The 15,834-nt window shown below is 34.0% G+C and overlaps 2 protein-coding genes and 1 non-coding gene across 3 annotated transcripts; 1 reads left to right on the top strand and 2 right to left on the bottom strand.

Annotated features, from left to right (window-relative positions):
* Positions 1-5,632: 5,632 nt before the first annotated feature.
* Positions 5,633-7,450, top strand: LOC140871978 (aldehyde oxidase GLOX-like). The gene has a single exon (XM_073274716.1). The coding sequence runs from the start codon at positions 5,633-5,635 to the stop codon at positions 7,448-7,450; it is 1,818 nt and encodes a 605-aa protein (XP_073130817.1).
* A 513-nt stretch (positions 7,451-7,963) lies between these two features.
* On the bottom strand, positions 7,964-8,036 carry TRNAA-AGC (transfer RNA alanine (anticodon AGC)). The gene has a single exon. It is a non-coding gene; the product is annotated as a tRNA-Ala (tRNA).
* A 1,662-nt stretch (positions 8,037-9,698) lies between these two features.
* LOC140871469 (protein NRT1/ PTR FAMILY 4.6-like) lies at positions 9,699-14,111 on the bottom strand. Its single transcript, XM_073273993.1, has 5 exons — positions 13,980-14,111; positions 13,719-13,830; positions 13,198-13,415; positions 11,084-11,524; positions 9,699-10,972 (listed from the first exon to the last, which is right to left on the bottom strand). Exons 1-5 carry the CDS (start codon positions 13,980-13,982, stop codon positions 9,998-10,000), a joined length of 1,749 nt encoding a protein of 582 aa, XP_073130094.1. The 5' UTR covers positions 13,983-14,111; the 3' UTR covers positions 9,699-9,997.
* Between the last annotated feature and the right edge of the window lie 1,723 nt (positions 14,112-15,834).

Genomic DNA, 15,834 nt, shown 5'->3' with positions numbered 1-15,834 from the left:
GCTGAATCTGGTACTTTGGTTCCTGCTACACCTGCTCCTCCTTCTGCACTACCCAATCATCTCCTGAGATTGCGGATGATCCTTCTAATCGTCGTCAGTCCACTCGTGTTCGCAAGTCTACTAAGCTACCAGATTTTGCTTACTCTTGTTATTCTCGTTCTTATATTTCATTTATTGCATCTGTTCGTTGTCTTTCTGAGCCTGTATCCTTTAGATAATGGTCGAGGAATTGACTGCTCTGCATCAAACTCATACAAGGGATTTGGTACCGCTGCCACTAGGAAAACACACAATTGGTTCTCGTTGGGTCTATAAGATCAAAACTTAATCTGATGGGTCTATTGAACGATACAAAGTTCGTCTTGTTGCTAAAGGTTATTCTCAGGAGTATGGCATGGATTATGAGGAAACATTTGCCCCTGTTGCAAAAATGAAGACATTTCATACTCTGATTGTTGTTGCTTCTATTTGTCGATGGAGAATATCTCAGATGGATGTCAAGAATGCATCTTTAAATGGTGATCTGCATGAATAATTTTATATGACACCTCTTCCTGGTGTTCCTCACCATCCTGGTGAATTTTGCAGGCTTCGTAAAGCACTTTATGGTCTCAAACAAGCACCTCGTGCTTGGTTTGAGAAGGTCTCTACTGTGATTACTTCGCTTGGTTTTCATCCTAGTAATCATGATTCAACATTGTTTGTCAAATGTACAATTGTAGGTCGTATTATCTTATCATTATATGTTGATGACTTGATAATTACTGATGATGATTCTGATGGAATTGCTTCCTTGAAGTCTGAGTTGGCTCGTTGTTTTGTTATGAAAGATTTGGGTATACTACGTTATTTTTTGGGCATTGAGGTCGCTTATTCTCCAAAAGTTTATCTCTTATCTCAGTCAAAGTATATATCTGATCTGTTTGACTGTGCACGTCTCACTGATAATAGAGTTGTTGATACTCCTCTTGAGACTAATGCTTGGTATTCACCGTCTGATGGCCCACCTTTGCCGGATCCTAGTTTGTACCGAACTATTGTTGGGAGCTTGGTTTATCTCACCGTGACTCGTCCAGATATTGCGCATCTTGTTCATGTGGTTAGTCAGTTTGCCACTGCACCAACCACAGTTCATTGGGCTGCTGTTCTACGTATTCTCAGGTATCTTCGGGGAACTCAATTTCAAAGTCTTTTATTTCCTTCTAATTCATCTTTGGAGCTGCGTGCATACTCTGATGCTGATTGGGCTGGTGATCTTACGGATCGCAAATCTACCACTGGTTTCTGCATTTTTCTCGGTGATTCCCTCATTTCTTGGAAGAGTAAGAAACAAGATGTTATTTCTAGATCTTCGACAGAAGCTGAGTATCGTGCTATGGCCTCAACTACTTGTGAGATAGTTTGGTTGCGTTGATTGCTTGCGGATATGGGTGTCTCTCTTGCTCGACCTACTCCGTTATATTGTGATAATCAGAGTGCTATTCAAATTGCACGTAATTCAGTCTTTCATGAGCATATGAAACATATTGAAATTGATTGTCACATTACTCGTCATTATCTTCAGCTTGGTACCATCACGTTGCCGTTTGTTCCTTCTTCTCTACAGATTGCTGATATGTTTATCAAGGAACATTCCACTTCGCGCTTCTGTTTCTTGTTCGAAAAACTCTCAATGCTTCTAGCTGTAGCATCTTGAGTTTGAGGGGGTGTTAGATTATATTAGATCATATTCTTATTATTAGGCTTTTGATCTATTTATTAGCTAATAAGGATAGAGTAGTCTTTTTATTGTTTTTGGTATTTAACCTAACTATATAAACATTTTGTTGTGTAATTTTTACATACATTTTTAATGATATATAGTAAAACCTAGTTTTTCTCTCCTTCAATTTCTACAGTCTTAAGTTGATACGTATTCGTAGAACAAATTAAAGATGGTTGCACATTCAATTGTTCATTTTGATGTTTCTTCTCTTACTATTATTATTTGGGACTTGGGAGTAAGGGTGTCAAAAATGAATTCAATCCGACACGAGTTGACCCGAAAAATATCGGGTTAGGGTTAGAGGTTTTTGGTTCTGGTCAAATTGGGTTGACACGAAAGTTAACCCGAAAAACGTAATCAAATTCTGTTCAAATCGGGTTGACTCGAGATGACAAGAAACTTATTATTATTATTATTATTATTATTATTATTATTATTATTATTATTATTATTATTATTATTATTATTATTATTATTATTATTATTATTATATAATTAAAAAATATTTGCTACATTTTTATATTAAATATTTGAAAAAAATTATTGTATATTAATATAATAGATTTTCGTCATTGAATGTTTATTTTGTACAATTTTGATTTTTTAAAATAATTTTTTTTTTCGCTAGTAAGTATTCTTTAAATTTTCTACCAATAGACTTTCAAATTAATATTAAATATTATTATTATTATTGTGTTTTTTGAATTTATATTTAATTATTTTGTTAAAAATAAAAATAAATAAAATCGGGTTGGTTCGGGTGATCGGGTTAGCCGAGTTCGGGGTGACCATTTTCAGGTTGATTCAGGTACGGATCAACAAATTTTCAGTACTATTTTCGATAATCCGACCCGACTCAAACTCACCCGATCGACCCGTGTTGACATTCTTACTTGGAAGTAAAGATATTTTACTCTTTGGTTTACGGATTTTGTATTTAAAGACTTTGTTAGTGATTAATATTAATAGTACAAGTTTTACTGTTAAAAAAAACCATATAGAGATAGAATCATTATGCAATTTTGGATTTTTCTATAACATCTTTCATTAAATCATTTTATATTTTATTTATTTATTTCACATACACATCTCACATGTGTGACAATCAAACGTGAGAAAGAAGTAATTAAAACAAAACAAAACAAAACAAAACAAAATGATCTGTTGACTTTTGGGATGACTAAAAAGGGTGATTCAAGAAATATGAAAACTAAATTAAATTCAGACAATTACAACGATTAAATCTAGTCTATTGGGTTTTTTAATTGGGGACTTTCGTATAACTCTCAACTAAAATAATTTTTTTAATTAAGTATTTATTATTAGCTTTAAATCAATACAATGCATGTCTTATTTAATTTTTTTATTTTTGGAAAAGCGCTTTTTGTGAGAGAAGATATTAATCTCCATACTTTTGTAACAATATTTGCATAAGAACATTAGTTTTACTTGAAGTGTGATGGCTAAATATGTAAATTTAGTTTTTTGTCACGTCGACGTACCAAAATGAGTTACTATTATATTATACATGGCTCAGATTCAAATCATATTATAAGATTTTAAAAGCACAAATTAAGCGCCTCTAAAACATGGATCAAGAACGCTTCTATTTTGTAGATCGTGGACTTCTAGTTTATTTAAAATTAATTTTTAATGTTTTTATTTTATATATATATATATATAGAGTTTTGCTATCCTGCCCACCCACCGTGTCCACCTAATGTGCCCACCATGAGGTGGCATTCAACTATTGGACGCACAATTCATCACATCCAATAGTTGAGTGTCAATTCATGGTGGGCACATTAGGTGGGCACGGTGAGTGGGCAGGATAGCAAAATTGTATATATATATATATATATATATATATATATATATATATATATATAGTTTTAATATATACCAGAGTTGCATAGTTTTAATATTTTGAGACGACATATACCAGAGTTGCATAGTTTTAATATTTTGAGACGACATATACCAGAGTTGCATGTATTATGTGTTTTGAAAAATATTATATTTATTAATGTACTCATTTTTAATGATTTGTATATATTATATTTTATGATTAATGTAGTCTATATAATTTTTCAAAGTTCTGTTAATTTTTTAATTTATTTAAAAATTCACACCACGATTTTTTAATGAAATTATATTAAAATTGAAACAGTAGTTTTTGCGACGATTATAGCGACAATAAATTTGGTGGCCCAAGTTTTAAAATAAAAAATTAAGATTAACCCGTAAAAAATACTAAAAAATGAGAAAACAACTAAAATAAGAAAAAAAACTAGAGATAAATAGATAAAAGAGAACATAAATATTCTTGAAATTTCTATATATAGAAGTGAAAATTATTGTTTGTGTAGGGTTAAAATTTTGGCTCCGCCATTCGTGGAGATCAAATTTCAAAATTTTCAAGATTAAACAAATTAGTAAACACTAATAAAAATAGTTTTCAGTTTATAGTATAATTTTAATTATTTTAGATCAAACGATAAATATTGATGAATTACCATAAACGTAAGATTAAATGAATAAATTTTCAAAATAAAGAGAAGATAAAAATGTTAAAATTACAATAATCAGACGTTTCCTAAAAAACTACAATTAATATAATAAAAAAATAACTTCATAGTCAATTTTGCATATATATTAATGAATTTTTAATTTTATATTTATATTTACATCAAAAAAAGCATGTTCATTAAAAAAATGATTTCTTAATCTAATTCAAGCATATTACAAGTTATGCTCAGTTTTAGGATTTGGGAGCAATGGCGAAAGCACATATATTGAGCCACCTGGAGTGTAGTGTAGTGTCCATATCTCCTTAAAGCCCACAAATAGTTGAGTACTAATAAAATAAAGTTAATGCTTGTGGGTTGGTTTGGTTTATGTTATTATTTTCGATTTATTTTTACAATGTTAATATGAATATTTGAATCGAAAATTACAAAAATATAGCGATCGATGAGCTCCGCATTATTATTGATTTTGTGGCATGATGTCCCTATGGATAGCTTATATAAAAATATAATTGTCCAAATATTATCTAAACGTGGATATTTATCAATATACGTGGGGTTCATCATTTTTTTAATAGATCGACCTCTCATATATATTGATAAATTTTTATCTTTCACTGCATTATTAGAACAGTGTCTGTATATGCATGTAGTATGAAATTTTCCGAGTTGTTGGATTTATAGATACTGCGACGATTGAGGAATACAACAATTTGATGTAAAATCTATTTTTTACGCATCTCTGACTCTGATATATTTTTTTAGGGATGCACTTCTCTGAATATTTTAGATAATTATTTTTCTTATTTTATCTTATTACCAATCTATATTAATCAATATTACCTCCTGTCAATTTTAAATCTCACTAATAAAATAAATCTGATAATAAAAGGGTATACTATACAATATAATTTATCGTGATATATTTATTGGGACTACGATTATTCATAATAAAAAGACGTGTTTAAAAAAAAAGTCAGAATGCATCAAATATATTTCCATTTAACATTTCGTTTATTATTAATTGATCCGCGTCCTAAATTAACTCTCGATAGTTAATTAATTACCCGCGATTCTAAATTCTTGCAAAATTATCGCCTATTTAATTTTTCTCTAATTAATTCATTATACAATTATTACATGATTGTATTTGTGAAGAAGCAAGCAAACCCGATCACAACCCAAAGATTTATAAATTCCACTCTCAATTCGTAGCCAAATAATTGTTTATTCTCACTTCAAAGAAAAAATAATTGTTTATTCTAAATTCAATTTATAGCTTCAAAAATTTTCGTTCCAAAAACTCTTTCAAATCAAAGAGAAAACCCCTTCATCTTCAATGGAATTCAAGAAGTTATCTCTTGTACTGTTTCTTGTCATCACTTTCTTACTCTCCACTCCCACTTCACAGCGCCGCAACGGCCGCCGCCGCCGCCGCCCCCCGGAAGGCATCGTGTCCCCTGCAGCCTCTCCCTCAGGATTCCAACCACAGATCTCTTTCTCAACCTTCCCTTTCACCACAGCCAACTCACACCACACCGCCGTTCCCGCCGTCGCCGGCGGCGGGGAATGGACCCTTCTGCAGAAATCCATCGGCGTCTCCGCCATGCACATGCAACTCCTCTTCGACAACAAAGTCGTCATCTTTGACCGAACTGATTTCGGCCGTTCAAACCTGTCGTTGCCTCCCGGGAAATGTAGATACAACGACGAGGCCATTGTAGAAGACTGCACCGCCCACTCTCTCCTGTACGACGTCGCTTCCAACACCTACCGCCCGCTGATGGTGCAGACAGACGTCTGGTGTTCCTCCGGCTCCGTCAACGCGGCCGGAATCCTCATCCAAACCGGCGGGTATCACGGCGGAGATCACAAGATTAGGATATTCACTCCATGCAGCGACGGTGATTGCGACTGGATTGAGCTGCAGCACGAGACTTTGTCTGTTCAAAGATGGTACGCGTCGAATCAAATTCTTCCCGACGGGCGTGTGATTGTTGTCGGTGGAAGAAGGGCTTTTAACTACGAGTTCTTCCCCAAGAATCTGCTCGAAAAACCGGTTTATTATTTCCCGTTTTTGAAAGAAACCACAGACCCGGCGGAAGAGAACAATCTGTATCCTTTCTTGCATCTTTTGCCAGACGGGAATCTCTTCGTTTTCGCAAATCAACGCTCAGTAGTTCTTGATTACGTGAATTACAAGATTGTCAAAGAATTTCCGGCGATTCCAGGTGAGAAAAGATCGTATCCGGCGACAGGTTCATCGGCTATGCTGCCACTGACGCTAAATCCCCCCATTATGGATGGCTTTTTGCCGCTTCCGCCAGTTTCACCGTCGGTGGAGGTGATGGTGTGCGGCGGTGCAAGAGGTGGCGCGTACGTGAATGCTACAAAGGGTAATTTCTTGCCAGCTTCCAAAACATGCGGGAGAATCCGGGTTACGGATCCGAATCCTAAATGGGTCATGGAAGACATGCCGATGGGTCGGGTAATGCCCGACATGCTTATCCTACCCACCGGGGATCTCATCATTTTAAACGGAGCAGGCAAAGGAACAGCCGGGTGGGAATCCGCAATCGACCCGGTGCTGAACCCACTTCTCTACAAACCGGACGAATCCGACCCGAAGAAAAGATTCACTGTGCTCAAACCCAGCACAATCCCAAGACTCTACCACTCAACCGCCATGTTATTGCCAAATGGCAAGATATTAGTGGGAGGAAGCAATCCACACGTAAGGTACACCTTTACAGGCGTGAAGTACCCAACAGAGCTAAGCCTAGAAGCCTTCTCTCCGCCGTACATGGCGGCGGAATACGCCCATCTCCGCCCTTCAATCCTCTCCGTCGAGGGCCTAACGGACAATGTCTTATCCTACGGTCAGGTTTTCTCCATCACTTTGAATATGGGGATGTATCAGCCACAGGGAGAGTACACCGTAACGATGGTTGCCCCGTCATTTTCGACGCATTCGTTTGCCATGAACCAGAGGCTCCTGGTGTTGTACGCTGCGAACACACAACAATTATCTGTATTTTCACATAAGGTCACGGTGTATGCGCCACCAACAGCCAATGTCGCGCCACCGGGCTATTATATGCTGTTTGTGGTGCACCAGGGGGTGCCTAGTCATAGTGTTTGGGTGAGGATCAATTGAGTTTGTTAAGAGAAGGCAAACTTCAAATTTTTTTGTTTCTTTGTTATTTTTTTGGATTACTCAATTCTTTTGAGATATTCTTGAAAAGCTGAAATTTAATTCTTCGAATTGTAGCTAAACAATGCTTGTGTTTTAACTTGTATTATCAAAGTACTTTAAAATTTTCCTAAGTATGTCAATTTTACAAGTATGAGTTGGAGTAAATTCGAGTTCATGATGAAAAGTTGACTGATACTAAAAATGTCGGTGGGCTGAGTGGCAGGCAGTACTGAATTGAAATGTCTTTATGAGTCTTTAATCATTTGCAGAAACTAACCACATGCATACGGCCGAAGTTAATATTTGTAGCATTCAATGGGAACTTTCAATGATTAAATTATTATTTCGAGATATTGAGTATTAAATTTGAACGTTTCAAGATTTGCAGAGAAAGAAGTCATAGTTGTGTTTTAAAATTCAAACAAAAATTCAGATTTCATATTTCACGCGCCCAAAAAGAAAAAGTAGTGGAAATGGAGATGCGGGGTATCGATCCCCGTACCTCTCGCATGCTAAGCGAGCGCTCTACCATCTGAGCTACATCCCCTTTGGTATTCTATTGCAAATTCAATGTTATTAAAACATGCAATAAGGTAAGTAGTGTTTTTATTTCATTTTATTTACTTTATTTTTGTTAGTTGTTGACATCGGTTTAGTATAATTTTCAGAGCTGGAATGGACAAAAATTAACTGTTTTCTTTACAAAATAATCAAAAAAAGTCAATTTACAAACTGATCACACGTTTATATTTTTTTATGACTCGGGCGTTCGAGTAGACTAATATTGGGGAGTAACGGTCTTGCCCGAGGGTCGTCTCCTTCGATTAAGAGTTACCATTTGGGCACAAATCAATCATGATGACATAGAAGCTCGATGATATTAATGGTTAAACCTAATTTTATAAGCTAAGATACAAGAGCTCAAAACCCGTTAAACACCCCTAAACGTATATGATATATGATAGTAGATAATTTTTCATATTCAAGGTTACATTCTTATTAGTTTTTTCAAGATTTCTTATATTTTAATATTATCATTGTGCTTTTTGCTGACTTGAACTTTGGAGTGTCTACGCCGGACAATCACTCGGTGACTCTGACTTGTGTTTGTGACGCAGGTGACGATCCATGAAGTTACAACGTACCGGTATACGCTTACGAATTCCGACCTACGAAGTTACAACTCACGTACCTTACGCTTGCAATGCTTACACAACAGTTAAATTCCGTAATCCGGCTTACGTAGTTCAAGTATTTTTATTTTTATTTTGTTTTGCTACCTCAAATCATATATCTCCTTGTCTTCCGGAATATATTTTGTTTACCAATATAATAAGTGAAATATAAACCATGATATTCTTGTTATCATCCTCGTGCTTAATCAATGCGTCATAGCTGTATGGTTATAATCTCGAGTCTTAATTGTTAGGTCATCTGCAATCCAACACCAATTTTTGCTCCAACCCAGCACTATTTTCCACATTAGGTTGGTGCAAAACTACAATGTTGCACAGCAATGCTATCTTAGGATGTTATTTTTTAAAAAAAATTTGTTTTTTTTATTCTAATTGTTTTTTACCATATATTTTAATTTTATTTATTCATAATTTAATTATATTATTATGTACATTTTTAACTATTTATTTTAAAAGCTTTATTTATTCAATAATAAATAAATTTATGTTTTGATAAAAACATATTAAAATTTTAATTTGATAATTATGAATGATATATTTAATTTTTTATCTTATTTTTATGTAATGTATTTTAATAGTAATTTTATTCTCTAAATTATGTAATTATAATTTAATAGTTAACTAATTACATTCAATTAAGTAATAAGTTAGTATTTGAAAAAATAAAATTAAATATTTTAAAGTTTTTAAAATAACTCTTAAAATAGATTTAATTAAAATTTTTAATTCATTAATATTTATAATTAATATTTATATAGAATTATTTTAGAAATTATTCATATTTTAATTATCGTGTTTAAAAATATTTTGTGGAATAAAATAGTTGTTGTGAATAAAATAATAAAGAATATCCAAAAATATTCTTTTTAGTTTAGACGTTGTAGATAAGTTTTGTATTTGGTGTAAAAATTACACTATCTTGAAGTTAAAATAACATGACCAAGACAATATAATGCATTGGAGATGACCCTTAACAGTCCCACCGAGGACCAAATCGGATTCTTAATTTGCAATTGGCCTAAAATCATGTTATTGGTTTATTAAGTAACAATTCCACAAGAAAAATACAAGCAATCTACTTCTTTACCAAGACCAAGCCATTTGATATATGAATTAAGCCAAGGTTGAATTCATATAATGATGTTAATAGCTAGATAACAACTTCACATCGAACCGGTAAACTGGACATGTTCTCGCATGACCAGCAACTCGTCGTCCTACTTACAACAATACCATTTAACTCAGGAAACACGAACCAGGCGTCATTGCGCATTTGGCAGTCCAAAACCATATATTCGGACCCGATAAATGTTCATTTGTTGACCCCTGTCGATCGATACTTATACTTCGTTGCCCAGAATAGATAGTGCATAAAATTCAGTCCGCTTAACGCGCACATTAGCCAGTAGAACTTTTCCAACTGATAGTGATTCAAGTTCTTGCCAGAGAGCCATGGCTTATGCTTGGAATCTCCCGTGAGACTGTTGACCACCGATACTATGACGGTACTCAAGTAGTATCCGGTTGCTAACGAAACCCAAGATAAAGCAGTTGCCAGTGATCTCATGCTAAATGCTGCCTCCGTGAAGAAAAATTCAAGAAGCCCAGCTAGAGTGAACAGATCAGCTGATCCTAGAAACAAATACTGAAATGCAATCCAGAGAAACGTAATGGGAAGTGGCTTGGCGGAGTCGAGTAGCCCCGAGTTTGTTGCTACACTTTTGCGCCTGATTTCTACCAATGCAGCCACAGCCATGGCTATAATGGAGAGGATTAGGCCTACTCCGATTCTCTGGAGGTGAGTTATCCCCATCTCTGATTTCGTCATTTTTCGAGCAAATGGGATGATGACATGATCGTAAAGAGGCGCGAGGATCATTATGAATACAACAGGGAAGATGGGAAGAGAAGCTGGAGGGATTCTTAAGTTTCCGAGCTTCGTGTCCATGGTGGCAGCTTGCTGGACTGAAAATGTTGATAGCTGAGCAAGACAGCAGTTGAGCATGATCGTGCAAGCGAATATAGGGAGGATTTTCATGACAATCTTGACTTCTTCCACTTGTTGCACCGAGCATTGTAGGACGTTGCAGGCTGGCACGTTCACTGCTGCTCTGTTGAGAAACTTGAGACTTCTCGATGGGGAATCGGATACTTTCTGGAGCTCCTTGTTTTCTACAACATGTTCTTCTTCAGAGGCCAGAGCTGGAGACGGGCTCGTGGCCACATTGGCAATGGCGTTGCTTGCACTTGTTGGCGTACCGGTATTGAGCAATGCAGCAAGCAAAACCTATTCCGTAAACCACTGATCATAAGTCACGGATGAAGTAAATTCTCCCTAAGAAGAGTGTGAAAAACCATACAAATTGAAACATGAGTCTTACTCAATGCAGCGACTTACCTTACCTATAGTCGTAAGTGGACTTCCAAGAGGGATCTTGTTCCTATAATACCGTGAACCGGCTAGAAATATCGGAACGGACAACAATATAGCCAACGTTGAAATCCCGAACCCCCATTGCCATCCCAAGTTGTCCTCAATCCACACAACTAAGGTCACCGCAAACAGGGCACCACATGAGAGAGAAAACACAAAATAGTTGAAGAAAGTCGATCTTTGCTTCCTTCCACGAGGGGTCTCCCCATCAAACTGTTCAGCTCCATGGGATGGTAAAGATCCCTTAATGCCTCCGACACCGAGCGCCACTAAATAGAGGCCTAAAAAGAGCATCGCAGCCTTTGCACCATAAACTTGTTCGCATGGATTGTTGGTATTGGCAGGGTCACATTTTGGAGGCTTCAAGGAACCTACTTTTGCTTGTATTGTGAGTATTACCAGACCCTATTACACAACCAAAGATATCAGTCCTTAGAAACTTGGTTTGATTTAATTAGCATTTCATGCAATATTAAAAAGATACAATTTTTTCTTTAACTCCTAAATTAGAATAAACACCATCATGATTCACATGTTATACCGCATGGACCTGAGATTTAGAACGCCCGCTTCCGTGGTATCAATTTACTTCTGGTGGGGCATCATTAAAAGATACACACATAGAACTTTCAAAGGATTTCCCTTAAGTAAGGGGCAAATATTAGGAAGCAAAGTTCATAATCAACTTCTATTCTTCCATTCACAATAAAATACAACAAAGTTGCCACCATACATAGATTTGTGGACATCCTATCTTAGATTATTATGAGTGGAAATCATGCTTTGAATTATCATATTATATAACATGATATGTCAACATAGTGATATTTAAGTAGTTGGAAGTAGCTATTTCTATTTTATAGCCAAGAAATGCAACGTTCTTCAATCACAATCTTGAGGAAGGAGTTGAGAGAATTTTCAAGAAAATTTTGTGAGACAGACAAAACCCATCAAAATAAAGAAGCTGTATTCATGATAAGTTGGTTGAAAGTTGTTGTCCTGTAATAGCCTATCAGAACAGTTGGGGGGAAAACAATTTAACATACCAATTTTCCAAGAGAAAAACAAAGCAAAAAAGAGGGAGTTTGTTGGCACTACAACCAAAATAATGATAAACAATCAAAAACATAATGGGGTTTATGATTAAAAAAAAAACTCCAATGACTATGTGATGATTTCATGAGTCAATTTCGTGAGACGAATCTGCTATTTGATCCGATTCATGAATTATTTTTTAGCTTTATTGTTTTTCATTGTATATATAGGTATGATCAACCCGTGTCACAGAAATAAATCTATGGTAATGACTTCAAGGAAACCTACTCTGATATGTATATTAGTGGATCTAGATATGATACATGTGATTTATGCTAGCTAGGGACCAGGGCCAGCTGATTGAATATCTTGATTTTAATATTTGATAAATCAATTAATCACCCGTCTTATATGATATTTAAAAATTCATTGAAATTCAAAAAAATAATAATAACATAGACAGTTTAATTTTGTTAAAAAAAAAACAAAACAAAAACAAAAGAAGAGGAAAATAGAAAAAGACAGAGGAAATAAAGATGGGAGCTAACCAATTCTCGTGTGCACATATAATATTGCGCCAAAGCAACTTGCCGATTGCATGACCCGCAAGTGGTCTAGAGATGTCACCACAAAGTTTCCTATTTTTTCGGGTAACCATGAAATATATAATATAATGTTTTTATTAATTTTAAAGTTTTAGTTTATTGTTCTTCATTTTATAACCCTTTTTGGCAGGGAAAAAAGACAAATAAAAATAATATTTTCTTCCTAAAATAAAGGGGATGCATGCATCAAAAAGCGTGGAGTGAACTATTACATGTTTTGCTCACGTTTACCCATATGTATTCTGATTGGATTTTCATGCAATTAATAAGGTTGCCAGATACACGCAAATACGACACAATTTCCAAACCCACATGCAGTTTTTTGTATCAAATATATTAAATGAGACACATTAATTTCGTGAATTTTCATACTAATAATACCCCAAAGTTACCATTTTAAAAAAAGCAACAATTTAATAAAAGATTAATTTAACGTACCAAGAATTCAATCAGCGCACTGATGAGGTAGATGTGATAAGTCGTGAAGAAAGCATCGGACAAGAAACCACCGAGAAGAGCCAACAGAAACGCCGTGCCCATAAAATTGGTGACGGAGTTGGCGGATTCCGACGGCGAAAAATGCATGTATTGCGATAGGTACAACACCAAGTTGCTTGCATTTGCCAAATATGCCAAATTCTCCAATACCTCCACAACTACATATGAGTATCCCAAATATATTATGTAACTTTATAATCACAAGTTCGTAAAAATACAAGGTCTCGAGTTCTAGACTCGATTGTAACGATTATGCAAAAAAGATTACGGGAAAATGTATATTTAGAAAAATTACTTAATTGGTTTCCTCCCAATTTCCAACCCACTGATGAATCGGTGCACAAGAGTACAAAAACAAAAAAAAAAGCCGCAACAAAAAGAGGCTATTTTCCAGTGGAAACATGCAAGAAATCCTCCTAAAAGTTCTCGAATTCAATTATTGTTCAAAAAAAAAAAAATACCCAAAACAAAGGAAGCAGCCAGCATGCCGCCATGTTTGCTTCTCACAGCTGGTTTCCCCCTCCAATCCCCATAGCCATCCCATGTCTCCGACAACTGGTAATTCTCCACTTCCTGTCACAAAAAAAAAAAAAGATCAAAATTCTTCATCAAATGGGATGATCGAGGAAAAGGAAAATAAAGCAAAATTATAATGAAGAAACGCAAGAAAATTGAAATGGGAAAATGAAGATGATAAAAAAAAAAGAAAAAAGAGAACCCACCATTTCTTTTTGGCCTGTGGATGAGTTGAAAATGGAATCCCCACAAGAATTTTTGGTATTTTCTTGCGGGAGAGGAAGATGTGATCACAGGGTGGGATATTGTTACACACCTCTCTCCTTGAAGATGTTGGGACTTGGGAGGATGGGATTATATAGATATATATATAGATATATTAGCTAATACGCGCACGCTTTATGTGTAATATGATTATATGAATATTATGTAGTATTGGGTATGTTATCTATTATGTATAATTCTTTGCAATGATTATTTCTTTTTTTCCTATAAAGTTAAGTTAATTTCATGGTGGTGTAATATTATCTATATTGGATAGAGCGATAAAACCATGATATTTAAGTTAGTTGTTGTGCAATTTAAAAGATTTGAGTTGCATAAAACAATCAACATTTGTAACTTTTGGTAAAGTGATAAGCGATCGTTTTAATTAGTATTAGAGTCAAAGTTATGTGTTTGATTCTCATTAATTGCACGCGCGGTTTAAAAGATTTGAGTTGCATATTACCACCAATAAGCGCTCGGTCTCGGTCTGACCAAATTTAAACACGAATTATGTATTCAGAATGTGTTTGGATTAAGAAGCCAAAAAAGAAAAGAGTTTGGATAGATTTGAAGTGAGCCAAAATAAGTTTTTTTAAAGCTCATATTTATAGCTTTTCAAATGTTTTTTTTTAACTCAAGTAGTCTACTTAGAAAAAATTATTTCAATCTATTTATCCAAACATAAAATTATTACAGTTTTTATTTTAAAAAATACTTTTAAAAACCAATATAATTTAAAAAATATTTTTTTAAAGTAAAATATTTTTATATCCAAACTGAACCTAAATCTAAAATGTCTGAGTGTAACTCAAACTTTTGAGATTATGAAATAAACTTTACAAATGTTAGTTATATATATAAGGAGTTTTTGTTTTATTAATAGTATATCTATATATTTATGTATTTGTTTTAGTATATCATACTTTGTACTAAGTCAAAAGTGGGAGTTTACTAATACAGTCGTAGGTTGAATAGTGTCACGATATTGGATTTGGACCCTCGTCGAATTTTGTTTCTTCATTATCATCTCTAATTTAAAAATGACTGGAAATGTTTATCAATTTTCTTTCGAATCCACTTTTTTGTCCTTTTTTTAAATTTTTTTTGTTAACGCAATTTTTATTTATATATGAGTGTACAAAATATTTAGGAAGATTTTTTCTAATGGATTTAGGAAGATGTTTAAAAAATAAAAGCGTTATGTCTGAAATTAATTTTTTTGTAAAATCATATACCAAAAATTTCCGGCCATTTCATTTAATAATAGAATGATTCTAGCGTTAACCATGTATTAATGGCGTGATTAATTGAGATATTATTTCTTTAACTACATGTATAATGTGGTTTATATATATATTGGATTACAAAATATATTTGAAATTACAAACTTATCTTAAATGAACTTTTTGGAATATTTTTTTCAATTAAAGTTGATGGATAAATTTGTAATTAAAATTTATTTTAATTTGTAATCAAATTTATAATTCTCTTTGTACATATAGGCTGCGTTTACTTTCTGAAATGTGATTATATATGAATAAATCAAACTAGGACCAATAAAATGATTTTGAAGGATGTGGAATAATGATGGATAAACAATTACATGTTTACTTTGAGTTATTAATTTTGGGATTGAAATAATGATTGATGGACGAATTACAGTTTTACCCTCCACCTATGATAAATAATATTATGTTTAATTTTGTATTCATATATTTTGGATTGAATTATTGTTGAATATTGTAAATTATTATTGATTCAAATGTGAGTCATTTTCACTTATCGAAATTATTG

This window comes from Henckelia pumila, unplaced genomic scaffold, assembly GCF_033568475.1.
Source record: "Henckelia pumila isolate YLH828 unplaced genomic scaffold, ASM3356847v2 CTG_461:::fragment_3, whole genome shotgun sequence".
Classification (NCBI taxonomy): domain Eukaryota; kingdom Viridiplantae; phylum Streptophyta; class Magnoliopsida; order Lamiales; family Gesneriaceae; genus Henckelia; species Henckelia pumila.
The sequence above is the reverse complement of the archived record's forward strand: the minus strand, read 5'-3'. Positions and strand labels throughout refer to the sequence as shown.